This window comes from Thalia democratica, chromosome 4 (genome assembly GCF_965202585.1).
Source record: "Thalia democratica chromosome 4, ktThaDemo2.hap1.1, whole genome shotgun sequence".
NCBI classification, from domain to species: Eukaryota; Metazoa; Chordata; class Thaliacea; order Salpida; family Salpidae; genus Thalia; species Thalia democratica.
In genome coordinates this window covers 64,652,684-64,672,232 of record NC_139168.1, presented here as the reverse complement: position 1 = coordinate 64,672,232, position 19,549 = coordinate 64,652,684, and the positions used below count along the sequence as shown (strand labels likewise).

The 19,549-nt window shown below is 30.2% G+C and overlaps 2 protein-coding genes across 2 annotated transcripts; both read right to left on the bottom strand.

Moving 5' to 3' along the window:
* Nucleotides 1-3,429: 3,429 nt before the first annotated feature.
* On the bottom strand, nt 3,430-4,072 carry LOC145833554 (uncharacterized). The gene is made up of 2 exons (XM_082940722.1): nt 3,997-4,072; nt 3,430-3,674 (listed from the first exon to the last, which is right to left on the bottom strand). Exons 1-2 carry the CDS (start codon nt 4,070-4,072, stop codon nt 3,430-3,432), a joined length of 321 nt encoding a protein of 106 aa, XP_082796848.1.
* A 4,788-nt stretch (nt 4,073-8,860) lies between these two features.
* Nucleotides 8,861-19,326, bottom strand: LOC145833553 (CD109 antigen-like). Its single transcript, XM_082940721.1, has 14 exons — nt 19,212-19,326; nt 18,261-18,437; nt 17,462-17,742; nt 16,952-17,104; nt 16,344-16,512; nt 16,011-16,143; nt 15,477-15,529; nt 15,270-15,378; nt 14,463-14,580; nt 11,470-11,583; nt 10,911-11,126; nt 10,445-10,580; nt 9,457-9,652; nt 8,861-9,134 (listed from the first exon to the last, which is right to left on the bottom strand). Exons 1-14 carry the CDS (start codon nt 19,225-19,227, stop codon nt 8,861-8,863), a joined length of 2,145 nt encoding a protein of 714 aa, XP_082796847.1. The 5' UTR covers nt 19,228-19,326.
* Between the last annotated feature and the right edge of the window lie 223 nt (nt 19,327-19,549).

Here is a 19,549-nt window from a genome sequence, read left to right as displayed (position 1 = left end):
TTTTTTTTTCGGTGCTTTGGATCGAAGGTCTCAAGTCTCAAACAATTACTAATTGTCTATTTACACAGAAAAAGTTTAGTTTGTAAAATATATTGTATTTAAATTATGAATCTTTCTTTATTTAGCTGCATTCTTTAAGAGTAATCAGTTTATAAACATTTTGGATATAAAGCTGTTGTATTTTAATTATTAGTCAAATTCACTGTAAACTTAGAGTATTTAAGTTTTATTATTTAAAATACTTTTAAAGTTTTGCTAAAAATGTATGGCTTCTACTCATTTAAGTTAGATTAAACTTTTAGCATTTAAAAATAGATATTTCATTATTTAACATTTCCTTATTTAATTAATGAGAAAATAATAGTACAAACAAGTTTAAATTCAATAATATTATTAAGAAAAAGTAAAAAAAAGTTATAAAAAGTGTTTGCAATACTTACTATTAGTATTGTATTTAATAAAAGATATTGTTTAGTAAAAATGTATTTTTATGGCAGATAAAATCAGTAAAGTATTTACTAACAGATAAATAAATCGTGACTTAAAGAAAAAAAAATTAAATTACTTGTATTTATATGTTTTAATTAAGTTACAAATTTTATTTCATAATCACTGTTAAAACATCTATTTTTAAAGAATTGAAAATTTATTTCTACATTAAGTTTTTAAGCAGTAACTTACTTAGGTAATCATTAATAAATTATATTCATTTGTATTTGAAAACAAGTTATTGCTATTTAGTATGTTTTGTTTTGAAAGACTTTTATAACTGCATATTTTTTTGAGGAATTGAAAACAATTCCGACTTTCAAATAATTAACTAGAATAAATTTGATATAAATAAAAGTAAGGTACAATGTTTTTTGTCAACTTATTAAACATATTAACTTGAAAACTTGCAAAATATTAAATTTGTTATTTACTATGTTATATGTTTATTCTACAGGATTTTTATAAAATTATGCTTTATATACATCATATAAGTAATCATTATAAGAGTTTCAATGGACAAGTGATAAAGCTTGTGAATTATATGCGAGCGACCCGGGTTCGATTCCGAGCACAACCTTTTATACTTTTGACTTTACAGTATATGTTATCCTTTTATTGTATAACTTATTTTTATATTTTACTACTGGTTTGACAAAAAATGGCAGCTGATTAAAAGTACTACTTACTGCAACAATAGTCAGTCATCGAAATTCGAGCAGTATTCATTAAATATAAATTATTTGTTTCGGAAATTACAGACATCACACAGTTATTTTTTTTTAAGTTTAATGAATTACTTTTACTAAGAAAAAAATTAATACATTACTATTTGAACTTTCAAACAGTTTATTATTATTGACGCAAAAGTTATTGTGTCTAAATCTTTTACTATTTAGTTGAAATAGTTAGTATTTTCTGATATTTCATTTTGTATAAAATAGAACTAATAAAGATATGATTTTTTTTAAAGCAAAATGTGTTTGCCTTTTATAAAGTTAAGTTTCCTTTCTAATAATTAAATAACAATAGATTATGTGGGATATTAACAATCAAGTTAAAATGTAAATATTTTGAATCGTGATATGTTGAAAAAACTCATAATGTTTTGTAAACTTATATAAAGTAGTTTGCTGGTAGTTACTAATACATTTTTCAAAGATATTGTTGTTAGGTGTTTAGTCTAATTTTTTGTACATATAAACGTAACAACTTTTGAAATTTGTTTTCAATAACAAAAGAAATTTTTAAAAGTTTAAGTTTTTTGCCTTTTTGAGACTTGTTAAAACTTATATTTTATAAAACCTTTGTTTGTTATGATAAAAAAAACATATATTTTTTTTACACTATCACTATCTTAATATTGCTGTGATGTCATCTTAACGTAATAACTGTTTAAAATTTAATGATGCTATATGTGTTGATTTAGATTAATAAAAAATAGAGCTAGTTAATTAATAAAATATAAATAAGATTAATAAAAAATTGAAAATGATTCTTAACAACGAGAATTTATGATTAAAGTTTAAAATGATAAATTTAAGGACTGTAAGGTTTAGGTATCAAAACTAAACAACATTCTAATTTTTCAGAGATTTTTTGGATAACCACAAGTGCAAAGTTCAAGTAAGAAATGGACAACCCGTGGTAACACCCGGCCACTCCAAGCCAAAAGCGCTCGCAGCGTGGGACATGTACACGGTCAGATGCGACGGTTTGGACGAAAACTTCCAGGCAGCCAAGTGCCGAAACCCAAAGTGCAACTTGGAAAACTTCAGCATAAGCAAGCCGGATTCCGTGCAAGTGAGATCGACTCCTATATTCACTTCGGAGTACTTCAGCGGAATGTCGCAACACACCACTGTTCTCGTGCCCAAGGGGTGCTACTGCAATGTTGCTTAAACAAAAGTGCATGTAGTTGTTACTTTTACAATTGTGTGTTCTGTTCCTTTCTAAAACGTAATTTTATTTCACAAGTGCATCACATTTTTGATTGATAATAAATATAATTAGTATTGACGAGCCTTTGATTTATTTATATATTAGTTTTTCAACTATTCATTACTTATCATTTAAATATGCTCGTTTTTAATAAGTTTAAGTAAAACTGCTCGTTTTTTGTATTTTATTAATTACGTATTCAGTACTTTATTTATTTCGGTAAAAATATTTTCAAAATAGTTTTGAAGTTTTAATAATTAATTTATTTGATAGATTTAAAAGCTAGGGTTAGTAATGTTCAAATGGTCTAAAAATTATAAACCTTTAAAACTGTTTTGGACAGCAACTTGTAATGAAATTTGTGGATTTTACAGCATAGTGCTGCTATTAAAATGTGTATTGAACAAACTAAACAACAAATAGCAACGTTTAATATACTAAGCTGAAAGTACTTTTTATCTATTAAGTTAAGTAAATTGCAAACCCTGCTGCAAAATATAATTCTTAAATAACTCTTAAATTATGTACAAATTTTAGGAAGTACCACCTACAATAAGTATCATTTTTATATCTATTGCTATTACACTAGTAAGCAAAGTAGTAACTAATAAATTTAACATTTTTATTTAGATAAGAAAATCTATGTTAAAATTTATATTTTTAAGTTGCAAATAAATTTTGTCGTTATTTAATAATAATTTCAAGTTAATGAATGAAATCAAATATTCAAGGTTTCAAAATAAACAATTTAATTTTTAGATAATAGTTTATCAAGAAGAGAACAACAATAATCTAAATAAAATAATACCGATGAATAAAGGTATTTAATTTAATTTCATGTATAACAAATATATGTATTGAAATAGTAATCTATTAGTATAAAAATAAATTAGATAATTTAAAAATTATTAATTATAAGAAAATTAAATAGATTAAATAAAAGAAATAAGAAAAGTAAAAAAGTAACTGCAAAAATATTAAAAATGAAAAATAAAAATTTCAATGTGCAATCAACATCATCAAAACAATAAGTATTATGATGATTATGACGACGAGTCTCTGCATTGTGACGCCACTGGCGGAACTCTTTTCGTCTTTTATCTCGTTGTCAATGACAACCGGGCCCTTGTCTTCCTCGGTATCGACCAATTTGGCGCATTTCTCACAGTCCTGACCGCATATCTGGCAAACCGACATTTTCGAAACTTCCTCTGACAACTCGTAATTGCTCAAATGTATTCTTTCTGGTTGAATTGGGAAAGTAAATAATTACAAAAGTTGTGTTTATTTTCTATACTATTTTGATTACTTACAATCTACTTATACGTATTAACTACTTTTAAAATAACTTAAATGTGTATAAATTTTAAATAAATTGAACCAAATCTGTTAAAAATTAAAAAGTAGAGTTAAACAAAACTAAGATTGACTGTAATTTTTTTATTACCTCGTATACTTTCTAAAAAGTATATAAAATAACCTAAGAAAAACAGAAAGGAAAAAATCTTAGATTCAAAACATGTTACTTGTACTTGCAGTAAATTATGTATAGTTGAATTTTCTAACCAGGTCTGTAATATTCATAAGCCCTTATCACTGATGGTTGAATGTCAGTAACTTTTTCATCTCTTACTATTTCCATATTAGAGCATAACTCCTTTTTTGTTAACTGTGAAATAATATGATGATCACTTACTATAAGCTTGGAAGTCAATAAGTTTTTATGAAACTTTATTAAATTTTAGCGCAGCTTTTTCGTATACATTTTTAACAGCTTGGTCTAAAAGTTTTAACAATTTGATTTATACTTAAAAGAGTATTGTTCTACTTTGAAATGTGTGAACACCATAAAAACACCTGTACACACATTTAAATATAGATTGTTTATTTATCATATGTAGTAGAAACTGCGCTAAAATTTAATGAAGAATATCAAACGAATTCAGATTAGGAAACAAAGATACTTAAACAAACTATTATTCAATTTAATTTCTATGTATAATGGAAAATTTTAGTTCATACTGACGTGACAAGTACACACTGTATAAACTACTATTGAAAATAACAAGTACTAAAAATGTGTAACACACATGTCTGTGTACTAATACATACATGCACAAATTCTTACTTCGTCGTAGTAAAACACAATGGAGTTTTCGTGAAGCTCGACTTTTTTAGCCACCTTGTTATTTTCAATTTCATTATCAATTTGCACGGTGAATCCGTTGGGAAGTTCAACTTCGTAGATGAACATTCCAGTTGCTTCCTCGCCGGATTTCAACCTTTAACGTTAAATTTGCTCAGTTGCATTTATTTTCCAGGAACAGTGTTGTTCAAGTAGCATGTGTGAACAAAAGTAGACAATTTTGATCTAAAATGCTATTTTCTTATAAAGTTACTTAACAGTGTGGTTTTAAAAAAATTAAAGCTTTAAAACGATTTTGTGTAAAAACTACTATATTAATGCTTCATACAAACTGTGCTTTTAAATGATAAAGTTCAAAAACAAACAAAAACAAAAATAATGACATTCATTACACAAGTCTTATGTACGTTTTTCGAAAAAGTTTTCTCAATTTTGCTGAATCTAATACTTTACCCATGCAAACCACAAGAAACTCAATTGTGAAACCCCTGAAAATAAAAAGAACCAACTTGCAGCAAAACGTCATGAGACTGTTGCCTCGCTGCTCCGACTTGACGACGTTCGTGCACGCAAACGGGGAATCCCCTCCAACCGACCTCTTGCGCCTCTCAGCGGCGACGTCTTCGGCGTGGTGACACTGGATCACTTGCGCCACCATCAGGCCGGTCCCTTCCACTCTCACTGCCAGCTCGCCGTTTTGCGCGGGAAACTTTGAAAATATTAAAGTGTACTTTGTTGCGCAATTAAAAAACTACGTTTTGAATAATTATAAATTAAGAAAAAATAATATAGTTTTATTAGTTTTGCATAATAAATTTATTTTTAAAGGTCTATTGGTTTTATATGGATTTTGATAGAGATAATAACAACAAGTGTCCCACGTGAAATAACGTTTTCAATAAAAAGATTTGTTGTATCTCAGACTATCAAAAAAAAGATGAAGATCGTATTAATAATATTTAAAAATTTCTGTAAAGTTAAAAAAATGTTTTAAAAATACTCTATGATTATATGCTTAATTTATTGTTGACCTAAACAAAAGCTAAAAACTTGTTTTTGCAATTTTTAACAACCTCCTCATAATAAATTTTATTTCATACTTTTGTGATGATTTTTTATTTAAAATAAAATAACTTTGAGTTGTTTGATTATATTAGAATATAAGTCAAAGTACATTTTTTAAAAAGCAATCCAATTTAACTGTACAATACCATAAAAACAACTAAAAAACAACAATTTATTTAGTTTACATAAAAAACGTTTATTGTCGACAAACTTTAAGATGACGAATAACAACTGAATTTGTGTTGTCAATTTTTGCTGTTTGTTCATCTGTTCCATCTAGTGCAGCAAAAACGTCCAAGTCCTTTTCACTTTCGTAAACTAGTTCGGCAACCGCTGACATGGCCTGTATTGCCACAACTGTATCCTAGTTTTGTGTTGGTACATAAATAATAATTTTTTAAGATAAAAGCTAGAAGTCATAAACTAGTTGATTAAAAAAATGTTTGCTAGTTGTTGTTATTATAAAGTCAAAATGATGATTTAGTATAAAGTGTTAATAAACAAAAAAAACGTGGAAATTTAGTATAATTTTCTTAGGTATCTCCATGTTATAAAAAGCTTAAACTAAACGCTCTCTAAAAAAAAACGTTTTATAGTACGGTTTGTATAACTTTTTTTTTAATTTATCATTTGGTAAGTAACATAATATAAAAATCTCTATATGCAAAAATTTTACAAAAAGTTTGGGACACAAGTACCGTGTTAGTTCGACTTAATTAACTTTTGACAGTTCGTTTTCCATTAAAATAGTTCATTACAACAGTTGTTGTGATATATAAACTTTTAAAGTAAAATTTAAAACTAACATGATAAATAATTATAAGCTAAGATGAAAACATGTTATATATTTTTTATTTTTGCTTTATAAAACTGTTATTTTTATTCTTAAGCATTTTAAAGTAAAAACCATAAACAGAAAACAAAAAAAAAAGAATTGACATCTACAATCCAGGGTATTCCAAAGTGGGCAACAACGACCGTCTATTTGGGGAAGATTTCTGCTATCAGGAGGCAATAACTGGAAATGGGCGAAAAAAAAGGAATCAATAAGTAAACGGTCATTATCTAATAGGGGGCAATTAGTTTTAAATGTCTATCAAGTGTGCGATTATGAAAATGAGTTCGGGAAACCCTGGTTTTTAATGATCCCTTTGAAAAGTATTCAGTTTAAACCGAACATAAACAATAGCTAGACAAAAACAAATGAGTAATTTCTGATCGCAATAAAATGCAAGCCATCTCATCTCTTGGATTTTAAATTTAGTAAAATTAAAGTTGCTAAAATATAGTTTTACAAAAATTACATCACAGATCAGGTTTACTAAACATCAAGATTTGAAACTTTTCAAGGCATAGTTATTTTAAGAGCTAAAAAACCTGCATATACTTCAACAAACAAAATATTTCGAACTTGGGTGCTGTAGTAGCCACCAATGCTGTTTCTCATCCCTGCCAATGTTCTCAAAACAGGGAAAGCCCCTGACAAATCATTTCTAAACACGTGTGTTAGCAGCCTGTAAGAAATCGACTCCGTAACAAATGCTGATGGTAACAAACCTAAAATCGTTATTATTAAAATCCAGTACATGCTAGTGAACCTATTGGAAAAAATAAAACTAAAAAGATAATAAAAACACCAAAGTTTTATGTCTTGGTGTATATTGATTTTTTTTTTACTTATCTATTGCTTAAAAACAGCTTCAAGAACTTGTTTCTATAATCTTAAATTAATAAAATACTATCTATTCAACGATTGTCACTTTAGCTGACACTGTTTCTGCTAAAAGGGTCTTCAGAGCTTTCTAAGCAACAATATAATATCAGGAAACACAAAAACAGTTTTACTTTCTCATTACTTGATTTTATTATATATATTTGTGTGCTTCGTGTTATTTTATTATTATCTAAAAAGCTCTGAAGATCCTTTTAGGAGAAACAGTGTCAGCTAAAGTGACAATCGTTAAACAAAAAACATTTTAATAGTTAAGCTCTTAATTCATACATTTTAGAACTTATGTAATCTTGAATTATAAAAAGGGCGCTAAAATTGAAGTTAAGTTTTTTAGTTTTATTATTGTTTTAAATAACTGTATAAACAGTTAATGCTAAATTGTACTGCATATATAGAAGAACAAAAGTTCTTATTATAAAATATGTACAGTTAAAGTTAGAAACTACTATCTGAAAAAAAACTACAGAAATATTTTAAAAAACACCCGTTATTTCTTTTTAGAAGTATTTTTATCCAATCTGTTATTTTATTACATTTTTTATTTTTACCTAAATAGTATAAAACCAGCTTATTTTACAATTTAAAAAATATTTTAAACCGAATTTGACCAACAAAAAGTAACTATTGATTTTTAATAAAATTTAGCATTGGAATTAAAACTACTTAAAGCGTTAATTATTTTTCAATACAACATTTTATTAACCATCAATTTTAAAATCTTTCATCAAATCAAACGCTTGGTCTTTCATATCACTGTTACTAGTATGTAACGCATAAGTAACTAATGGTAACACATATATGTCTGTACTAATACTGTCTAAATTGGATTCCACATAACTCCTGGCTTTTTCTATAACTGTTTCCTGTATTAATATTTTAACTAAAAATTAAACTAGTTGTTTCTACAATAAAATTGATAAAATAACTTTGCACAATGTGGACTATAATTTAGAAACTGTCACATTTTTGAACAGAAAACTCAAATTTTATGACTACTCACAACTAATCTTTAACGCTCAAGCTTACTTAAATACGCACACTCTTTTTCACTATAAATAAATGCAAAAGTAAACATATTTAACAAAACTCAATGAACTAACATCTATGTCGTGATCAAACTCATTTTCAGTCATCGATATCAATATATAAGCTGTCAGTGTTAATTTGCTGTTGACTCCGCCCTGTTTAAAATTGCTTACTGTATTTTGGGGTTTTACTTATCTATTCATTGGCAATTAACTAACACTACAGCATTTAAAAAAAGTTACAGAGTTAAATCTAAGCAAAGTTATTTTAAGAAAATACTTAAAAATCAAAGATAATGTTCATTAACAAATTTCTACAGTATAATGCTATGATAAGAAAATTTGAAATAGCTTAAACTTATAATACATAAACAAAGTAAAATCTAAAAAAGAATACCACAGAATATACTTCAAAACAAAGTTGTAACATAGAAAGTACTTTTATAGTTGCATTTTAAGAATTTAAATCGGTTTAAAACCGAACCAATAAACGAAGCTAACAACCTGCATGGATTTGTGAATGACTCTGCCGGGATCATTGAAACTGCCATCTTCGTTTTGATTGGCCGCAACGAAGCGGAACGCGTCCGTCACGTGACCTTTTAGCTGCAGCACCAGCTCGCTCCTGACCTGCGACGTGTAAACGAAGCATTTGGCCACGAACGCGGTCAACCATAGCGAGCCTGACTCGTCACGTGACCCGAACGCGCTGTAAGAACCGTCGTCTCGTTTGTAACTGCAATATGACGGCATAAAACATTTGAGCGGATGACTTAATAATGTAAATGATACTAGTCGTAATGATCAAGCGATACAGCGAAAATTTATTAGCAAGATCACAAAACTGTTAGTAACTAGGAAGATCAAAATTATTTATAATGTGATAAACTAGAGAGAGCCTAGGTTAATCGGGCCAGAAGTAAAAATACTTTCTGCTAACTTTTTACGTTATATAAAGTTTTTGCTAAAACAAAATATGTTTTCAAAAATAGTCTACACGAAACTTGATAAACCACACTGTGCTTCGAACACATAACCTCACAAACACAACAACAAACTTGAGCTGGTTCTGGAATCCGGTGACGATGTGCTGGTACACCTTGGCGGAAGTCTCGCCGTCTAGCTGATCGGTGTGCTGGAGGTACAAGGCCACGAAGACGTCCGGAGCGAAGTTTATCATGTTCTGCTCCCCGCACCCCCGCGGCTCCCTGATCAGGTTGCCCAGGTTGTCCAGCGTGCTCGCCAGTATGTCGCCTGTGTTGTGACGTCATAACGGTGTTACGTATTTTTGATTGTTTAATAATTTTTATAATGGTGTTACGTATTTGTGATTGTTTAATAATGTTTAAAATGGTTATACCGTTTTTTATAAGTGTCAAAGAAAAACGTGAGCTATTTCTTCAGACAGTAAATTAATAATTTTTTTAAAGAGCAAGTTTTATTAAAACAATTCAATTCTTTCTATTTGAATATGACGTTTTCACCTAAAAACTTGTTGTAAATTAAACGGAAGTACCTATGAAAAAAAGCGTGGTTTTTTCATAATACAAAAGACAGTGAAATTAATTTGTTTTATAATAATGTGTTTATAATGGTGTTACGTGCAATGTGTGAACTTTGTGTTGTCTAGGGACAACAGCTTAATTCTAAAGGAGAGATAGGCGTGTCTCGTTGTGTCAAAACGGAAGTTTAAGTTTTATTCTTGTTATCACTTTGTTGCAAACACTGAAACTTAACTTAAATAGTATGAAAACTCAACCTCAATATATGGAAGCTTTCATTGCTGACGTTACAACCATATTCGGTGACGAAAATAAAAAGATCAAAATTAGAAAGCTTTATATGCCAAGGTCTCAGAATGTAAAGTTTTTTAGTAGAAAGCATTTAAAATAAAGTTACAGTTAGAATTAAAATATAAAGTTCTTTTAACTTAAAATAGCTAAAGGTGTATTTTTTAAAACAATTTATGTTTTTCAAGTTATCTTAATATATAAATATTAAGAACACATTGAAAAAATTTAAATAAAATAATATTAAAAATCTCACCATAGATCAATAACTGGAGCGATTTCGATTCAGGAACAAACCCTGTTTCGGGAAATTCAACCTGAAAAGTGTGATTTGATACATCTTCAGCGTCTAAAATAACTGATTCCGTATTGCACACTCTGATACCTCCCGGCTGAAAATACATATTTAATATTGTAACAATTTTTTAATATGATAACAAAAAGTATCTTAAAATTGCAGGAAACTAATTTTGATTAAAAAAAACAAAGCTTGATGGCTCATTGGATTCAAACCGTTCTTTACAAAAGCAAGCTTTAATTTACTACAAAATTTCAAGGTTGAAACTAGTGATCTACCGGATCCGGATCTTTTTTTTTTTCAAAATGATATCCGGCCGGATCCGGATCTAATAAGTCAATATCTGGCCAATTATGAACCCGGATAATTAGATCCGGTAGAACACTAGCTGAAACAGTATTTCTAAAAGCGCGAAAGCCCTAACCTTCACGACGAGAGTGTTTCTGACGGCGTCCGCCTTCGAAGTTCCTTCAGCCACAACCTCGATATCAATATCGCCGTGTCTGAGCAGCCTGACGGGTATGGAGGCCGCCTGCGACTCCTGGCTTTTCACGTTCACCTCCCTGATGTTGCTGCTTCCCTCCCCCTCAACCTCTTCCACCACCTCGTAGTCCTCCGACTCCGCCAGCGTCACTCTCACCTGCGAGGGGAAATTACCTTTCAGCGAAGACTTTTTGAAACGCGCTGCTGCATTTTTGCTTGAAATTTAACGTTTTTGTTTAAGTTTTTTTTTGGCAACATTGCTAAAAACTCATAAAATCTGAAGTGAACGTTGTAAAATGAAAAAGTGAAAACCACAGATCTCACAGCGAACAGTACTCAAAGTAATTCGGTCAATAAAAAATTTTTGTAAGTGACAAGTACTTTTGACATACTCAATAAACATTGGTATAGTTAAAAGAGCATGAAATGAACATTTGACAAGCAAAAAAAAATAAATAAGATGGATAAATAAACTTAGCTGCTTATAAGTGCATAATTACAAATTGATTTGAAGACAGGTAGTTGAACACGATAGCTTGAACAATTATAACTTCATTTCTTTTCACGTTTAATGGAAGATTCAGCGTTACAAAAAAATCTCTGAACAATGTGATCTGAAAATAATTAATTAGTTAAGTATTTTAATGACTTTTATTAAATACTACTATTTAAATGTATTACTAATATACTTGTTTAAAAAAAAATACGTCGTGTCTGTATTACAAACTATAAAATAATTAAAAGATTAATACATTTATTTCAACTACTTTACTACATTACCTTTAACTTATACCAATACATTAAAAAACAATAATGCTGATCCAAAATTCATAGCAACAAAACATGTAATTTACTTCTTTGTTTACAGTAGACTTTAAATCAAGCAATATATATATTAGGGGTGGGCAACGTAAATAGTTGACGGGCCGGATCCAGAAAAATATAGTCCTCAGCGGGCCGGATCATTTCAAGTTAGTGATCTTTTGGATTCAGCTGGATCCATTTTTAGATCCGGACCCCATTTTAAATATATTATCCGGATCCGGCTAAATACTAATTTTAAACAAAAATCTGGATCCGAATAGTAGCTAATTTCTAAAAGATTTGGATCCGGTTAGATGCCTATTGATCGGGTATTTCAGAATTTTGAACCAACACATTAATTACCAAGGTTCTCAAGTATGAAAATTTATGTTAAATTTAGTTAAGTATTCATAGTTCTACATATATTATAACTCTGGACCGAATTAATACTAGTTAGTCCCAAAAAAATTATAATTTGGTTACTAAAAGTTACTCGAGCCTCACATTTCAAGCTAAAACATAAAAAAATTGCTAACTATTTGAAATTTATTAATTTTGGAAATCCTTATCTGGAGTTTATAGTGATAATATGTTTTCAAAAATTTACAAACAATACAATATTAAGCTACTGTTATTTAATTTAATTAAGCTAAAGAAGATTCATTACATTTTTTGCATGTATAAAAGAAACAAAACAAAAAATAAATCTTATATAATACACTGTTTTACCATAAAAAGCATAAAAAAATAAATAAAAGATCTCGATGAAATACTTAAGGTTGATCATGTAAAAGAGTTGTTTAAATCTAGTTGCTTGAAAGTTTTGGAAAATCTGCAAGTGCACTGAAATACCGATTAGTTTTAAGATAGCTTATCCTTGTTAATGTTTATGGTCGGAAATGTTTGTTTTTAAATGTATGAAGTATCGAACAACACAACTAGTTCCATGGTCATCTTTAGAAGTTGACAAACTTTGGCTCGAAAAATAATACATAAAATCTATTTAAAAATCTTAGAAAAGCAACAAAAATTGTATATTTGATTTCAAATTTTCTTATTAACTTATTTAAAAAATAGTTAAGTCTAGATAACAAATTACTTTTGCTTGAAATTTTAACACTTTTACTTTCAAAATATCAAATAGTTATAATTAACTTACGAAATTTAACTAAATTCTGTACTTTAAAAATATTAATCAAACAGTGCACCTAAAATATTTTGATAAGAGTACTAACATAAAATAACGAAATTTTGAAACGAAAAATAAATTAATATATATCTTTAGCATAACAAACATTTTAGTTTAGTAGACTTTTAGACTAAGATCGATATACTAGTGAAAATATTACTAAACGAAAAGCTAAAAAATAAAACTGTCACATTATACTTTAATTGTTAAGTTTAAAGAATATAGCAAGAATAATTACACTAAAAAAAAGCAATGAGACATTTTTGGATCATAAAAGTTTTTAACGAGTTGTTTAAAATCTGGAAGTTTATTTGAAGTAGATATTCTCAGTAGTGACTGCAAATTGGTATCAGTAAGATTTGAACGCAGCTTACTTTTGTTTATATACTTGGTTAAGAATGTTTGTTTGCTAAAATATGTAGACTCAAACAGAACAAATAACTTCATTGTCATCTTTTTTAAATTAACAAACTTTTACTTGTTAAGTAAGTCATGAAATCTGTCAATTTTTCAGTTTTGAACTTTTCTTTTTGTGTACTGCCACATTGTAGTTCAACAGTTCTAACAATATTACAAGTACATTTTCGGTGTCAAACGTCGACGGTGATGAAATAATGTTGAAATCTTCACTTAATTGTTAAAAGTCTGCAAAACGACGACCAAACTTATTATCAAGTGAAACTATTGTCATCAATTGGTCATCACTAAACTTAACCATATAATTAATCAAAAAGTCCTTAATGAAAACAAAATAGCAGAAAAAGGGAAAATGGTAGTCTAAACTTAAAACATTTGACAAAAATTTAAATTTGAACAGTTTGACTTAAAAAATTTGTGGATGTTTAAAAGGTTTTTTTTTTACTTTTTTAAACATTTAAAAAACAACTCAATACTTATTTGGAAAAGACAGCAATTTTTGACACGTCTATTTTTTATGAAAACATTATGTTAGGTAAGTTCATCAAAGTTAGTTCAGCAAACAATTGCTTTTGGATAATTTAAAAAAGGATTACTTCAACTGACTTGAAACAGAATAAGATACTATAACAAAATAGTGTTTTATCACCACAAAATAATACGCCATTTTAACAAACGTTTTCAGGGTCAAAGTCTTACAGTTTTGTTTAATGAAATTGTTCAAAAAAGGTTTTGTACAAGTTTTGTAATAATTAAATTGGCTGGTCGGATTTTATAAAATTTTTGAAAATGCTTAGCGGGCCGGATCATCTACTTGCGGGCCGGATCAATGTTGTCCGCGGGCCGGATTCGATTTAAAATTAAAAAAGGCTTGGGGGCCGGTCATTTTCACTCTGCGGGCCGGATCCGGCCCGCGGGCCGTACGTTGCCCACCCCTAATATATATTATACCCAAGTTATTTTTATACCAAAACAAATGAAGTGATTTTTAATGTAACATTTTTTTTTGAAAAAAAACTTTAATATAAAAAAATTTATCACTATTTAACAACAATCTTCCCGCAAAAAAAAATCAAAACGAACCCTGGTCTCATCAGCAATTCCGAGCCCATTGACAGTGTCCAAGGCGAAACAGTTGATGTTGTAAGTTGTGACAGACGCGGGCGCATTTTTGTAGTTGAAGGTGTACGTGTCGCTTTTTCTGTTGGTTTGCATGCTTACTGTTATCTTGTTTGGTTTTTGAGAAATACTAAAGTAATTAGTCTACATCAGGGGTGGGCAACATACCAACTAGCTAAACTTATCCGGCCTAAGACTGATTTTTTAGTTAAAAAAACCTGTAAAAAATTAACTGACTTTGATGCAAATTTTATGACTACTTTGTTTAAACTTAGTGGTTGAAAAGCATCGTTTTAAGTACAATTATACACAGCCAACAATAAGTTTTTGTTTAATAATCTCGCAAAAAAAAAATTTTGCACATATTACCAACGGACAAAAGAAGTTACCCGCCGTGGGTTAACATAAAAAAAAAACTATTTAGGTCTTTATGGAACTAAAGAACAAACCTATCGGTAGAAGAATCATTTCAAAAAAAAAATATTTGTTTTGATCAAATTAGGTCATTCGTTTTATAACTTAAATTTTTCTGTTTATTTCAAAACTTCATTATACTTAGAAATTTTATTTTAAAGATATTTAAGTTTTCAATTTTTTTTTCAAAAACTGGAACCTAATACATAAAACTTATAGCAAGCTTTATTTCAATCAAAAAAAACGAGTAACTAAAAACTGCTTCAGAACTTTTAGTAATTAAACTTTGACAAGCACGTAAGCATCAAAGTTGAAAAAAAAACAGTTGAAAACTATTTGAGAAAATGTTTTGCGTACCCTGCGTTTAAGTCCAACCAAAGCCAAACTTCGGGGAAATTTTTACGAACTTCCGTTTCGGTTATTCCTCCGTCATCAGCTGCAGGAAGGGGCTGACCTCTAAGCATTGCTGCAAAGTGTTGAATTTTTGTTATGACGTCATAATTAGCGTTTAATGTTTCAAGAAAAAAAGGCGTCCATTTGCAGAGTTTAATTTGAAAATTCTACAGCTTTTATAAAAAACATCAGTTCTCAACAGAACGTTTTCGGTTGCGTTCTGCCTGAAGATGCAACTTTTTGGCTCGTGAAAAATAAATAGTTCTGTTAGCAAACAAACATATTGGTATCCGGCAGCCCCAGAGAAACATTTTTTTTGTTAAAAAAAGCTATCTGAAGTAATGAATGGCGTTCGGTCGGACTTCAACACAAAGTACAGCATATATATAGATTAAGTTGTTTTTTAGTTTACTTTTGAAATCTTATTGCATTAGACCATAAGATCTTAATACTTTTTTATTAAAAGAATTCAAAATAAACTTGTTGCATTTAAATAAAACAATGAAAACGAAATAAAATTCAGGCATAAAAAGTCGAGCTTTGTTGAATATTATTTTTTTTTTTGTCTGTTTTATTTCAGGTAAAAAGTTTACAGTTTAATAAGATCGCTTCAATTTAATAAAGGATAATATGTCCCAAAAAGAACACAAAAACCTAATCATTCAAACAGAGGAACGACTTGGTATGCCCGTGTGTGAAATTTACCCGAGGTTGGCTTGGAAGTGGATCCACACGTCTAGATGGACGTTACGGACGCTTCCCGTGAACTCCGTCACCGCTTTCTCATCTGTTGACGCTTCGGCCAGAATCATTACGAAATCGTCACCGTATTCGACAGCTTAACACGTAATAAATGTTTAGTGACTTTAAAACTCACTGTATTATTCAAACTTTGCCAATACACTCGCTTATATTTTGCAACTGAGTTTCGCACAAAAGTTGCATCGGAGGCAGAAGGCAAAGGTCACCAAATACAAAAGCTCAACTTAACAAACAGTTACAAGTACAAATCAAAAGCATGCAAAATTCAAAACTAACGAAAATCGTCCGGTCTTCTGGGGTAATTGGCGTCGGTGAGCACTATTAACCCGGCCTGATCGAACAGCTCGGACACCACTGTGGTGTCCCCGACGAAAAACCACCGCCAGAAACCTTGCAGCCCGTCCTCGGGTTGGGTGGGAGAGTAGGACTGCAGGTCTTCCACTATCTGTAAGTTTATAACCGCTAGTTGGCAGTCAGTAGCGTGGTGTTTAGCGGGGGTGCAGAAAAGATTACAAATATTTGAAAAACTGTTCAAATTTTATTAAGATTAAAGTACCACAGTCACGACGACTCTTTTGTAGATTTTTTTTTGTTAACAATAACATTGACATGATATAGTAATACACATATTTTTTTAGGTTATGTATCTGCTCAAATGATCCACCCCACGCGACGCCCCGGTTGGCACAACAACCACTTTTATAACTTAGCTATTTAAAGCTTAACAACAGTAAGTCGTCCGAATTTGAGCTGGGAGCCTTCTTAAGTTTTAAATAAAAAGTGGGAAGAACAAAACAAGTGGACTCGAAAAGGGGCGCGCCTAATCACGTTCAGTACAAAAAAAAAGTTTTAATAAAAAAATAATAAAACAGCTGTTAATTTACCGCATCAACGGTAATTTCGTTGTCGTTCTCCCGCAACAGAAGGGCCCTCTGATCGACTCCGTTGCACGCTACCAAAGTGTTCAAACCGTTGCTTTTCGTAAACATAATTTCCCCACTGCGTTCCTCATCGGGCTGCGACACTTCAACTGAAATCTGTTTTAATAATTTGTGACTTTTATGTTTGAAAGCTTCCTTCAAGAAGCTTGTTGAAACAGCAATGTGAGCGTTTAATAATTTTTTTTAACTTTACTTGGCAAAGACTTGTGTAAAAAAAAAAACACTCCTTATGTGCAAACTTGAAAATGTAGCAGCACAACAATATTTAAATGTAACAACAAATATGACATAACTGAAATTGAAAGACATGTTTCAAAAAATTCTTGTTTTAAACTCTAAATTGTAGGCACAGCTAAAAGCAAATATCACTTTTATTTATTCTCAAAGCATTTACGTTGTGGTCAAACTTCAACTAAACTAAACTTTCAAACAAGAAAACTATAAACATTAAACCTCATTTTTTAGGACAAATTCAACGTTTAAACTCTTGGAGTCGGCAACAACTTCCCCGTCATCACTGACATACGACACAACTATGGTCACCATCGGAACGTAAGAGTTGAACACCTCGAAGTTGATGGTCGCCGTGGTCACGTTGCCTTCCTTCGAGGTTTTAAAATCCTCGATGTTTAATCGATGCGTTTCAATGACTCTTCCTCGCGACATGGTCTGTATGCGGGAAGTATAAAGCTTTACAAATCGACAATCGGAAGGTTTCGTTCGTGTACCAGACACTAGGACCGAGTGTTTTGGGCGCTTTATTTTTTGTTATAAACAACGTGTGACGCGGTTGTTAAAAAGCTGCAACAAAAATCGTTAACACAAGATGATTTCGCGGTGTGGTAGTTTTGTTGACGGAAAAAAAAAGCTTAGATTGTGAAAGCTGAAACAACAGCTCGAGGGTATGCATTAGATAAATTTGCTCATAAAAATAAAAATATTTCAACAGGTTTTTGGCAGATAGATAAAAATAACCCGAGTTAAGTGGTCTTAAAACGAGCCGTTTTTTTTTAATTCTTTGTGTATTTGATTTTTTCACTATGAGCAAACATGTATTGAAATTTTGCACTTTTATATATTGCTACATTTTAGTTTATTAAAAAAAACGTAATCAGAGTAAAACTATTTTCTAATAACTTTTTTTTTTATTTCAGTAAAAACACTTTGAGAGCAATTTAAACAAGGGTTTTTGTACTTACAAAGTTGTCTATTATCTTAAACAAAAAGTAACAATTTAAGCAACAAAACGTACAATCCAGTCGAAATAAGGCAGCGGCTTGGTGAATGCGATTTGAAAGCTGTACAGGTTGCCCGGTGAAACGGTCTGATCTTTCGGCCCGGTCAGCTGCACGTAGCTGCCCGATGGGGATTCCAGAAACTCTGACGCCCAGTTCTGCTCCCCGGCCCCCGACACGTCCGCGCTGTACGCCTGAGATAAATTTCACAATTTACTATGAATAAAATTAATATAATTTGCTATAATCCCCCGTTTAGCAGTTCAATTAAAACAAACATCTGCAGAGAGTTCATAAATTTAGTTAGAAATTCAACAAAAACAACCCGGTATCAAAAGTATTCAAAAGGCATAATATGCGAATGAGCTACTCATTTACGGCTAGAAAAAATATTTTAAATGGATTTTTATTAAGCTTTGTTCCAATTGGTTAAAAGAGTTCTGCCAAAAAGCGAAAATGTTAGGTGTGTTACAAGCAATAGCAGTGGATATAGTTGCTTGTCGCGTAACTTCGAGTGTTGGTCACAGGTCAAAATAACCGTAGAAAATTTAAATTGGTATGAATGGGCTAATGAAAAAAGTTAATTTTTATGTCATTTTTAATTTAATGTATGTACTGTAGAGCTAAAGTCAACAGAAATTTTCAGTCGAAATTAATTGCTTAACATTAGAATTTTTAAGCTATTTTTGAACTTAAAACAACATTGAAGTTTAAAAAATATTCTTTTTATGTATCTACCAATATAAAAACACATATGAAATATACCATCCGATATTTTTTGAAAATTTTTAATTTTCACGGCACAAAAATTTAAGACAGCTTACTGAACTTCATGTTCAAAATAATCATCATCATTTTACTAAACTTTGTAAAAAAACAATGTAGTTAAAAAATCGACTAGTAGTTTAAAACCAGTAAAACAAACTAGTTCTCCAGTTAAAAACAATTCTTTTTAAATGGACGCTCACCCTGAAAATAGCCCATTTTAGATTTTCATCTTCTCTTTGAAGCGGCAACTCAATTGTCACGATTCCTTGTTCATCTACCGGATATCTTGCTATTTGCTTATCACCATCATTCACATTTGAATACTGGCTTTCACTGTGTTTTAACATCAGTTAGATAATCTTAATGTGCACAATTTGCTAAACCCTAGTTAATTTCTTAGTAGAAAATTTTTAGCTTAATTACTGATTTTTAAAAACCTTTTTTATGATACTATCAGTTAAAATCCCTGTGTGCTTGTAAAAAAATTGTTCAAAATAAATTGAAATTATTAAAATGCTTTCTTAAACGAAAAAATAGA

Bases quoted from the DNA above. Each gene is read 5' to 3' on its own strand.
- LOC145833554 (XM_082940722.1), bottom strand. From the start codon at position 4,072: ATGGAAATAGTAAGAGATGAAAAAGTTACTGACATTCAACCATCAGTG. The intron at 3,675-3,996 runs GTTAGAAAATTC...CAATTCAACCAG, and splicing joins TTATGAATATTACAGACCTG to AAAGAATACATTTGAGCAAT.
- LOC145833553 (XM_082940721.1), bottom strand. The intron at 16,513-16,951 runs GTAAATTAACAG...ATAAACTTACAG, and splicing joins ACGAAATTACCGTTGATGCG to ATAGTGGAAGACCTGCAGTC. The intron at 16,144-16,343 runs GTTAGTTTTGAA...TTACGTGTTAAG, and splicing joins CAGAAGACCGGACGATTTTC to CTGTCGAATACGGTGACGAT.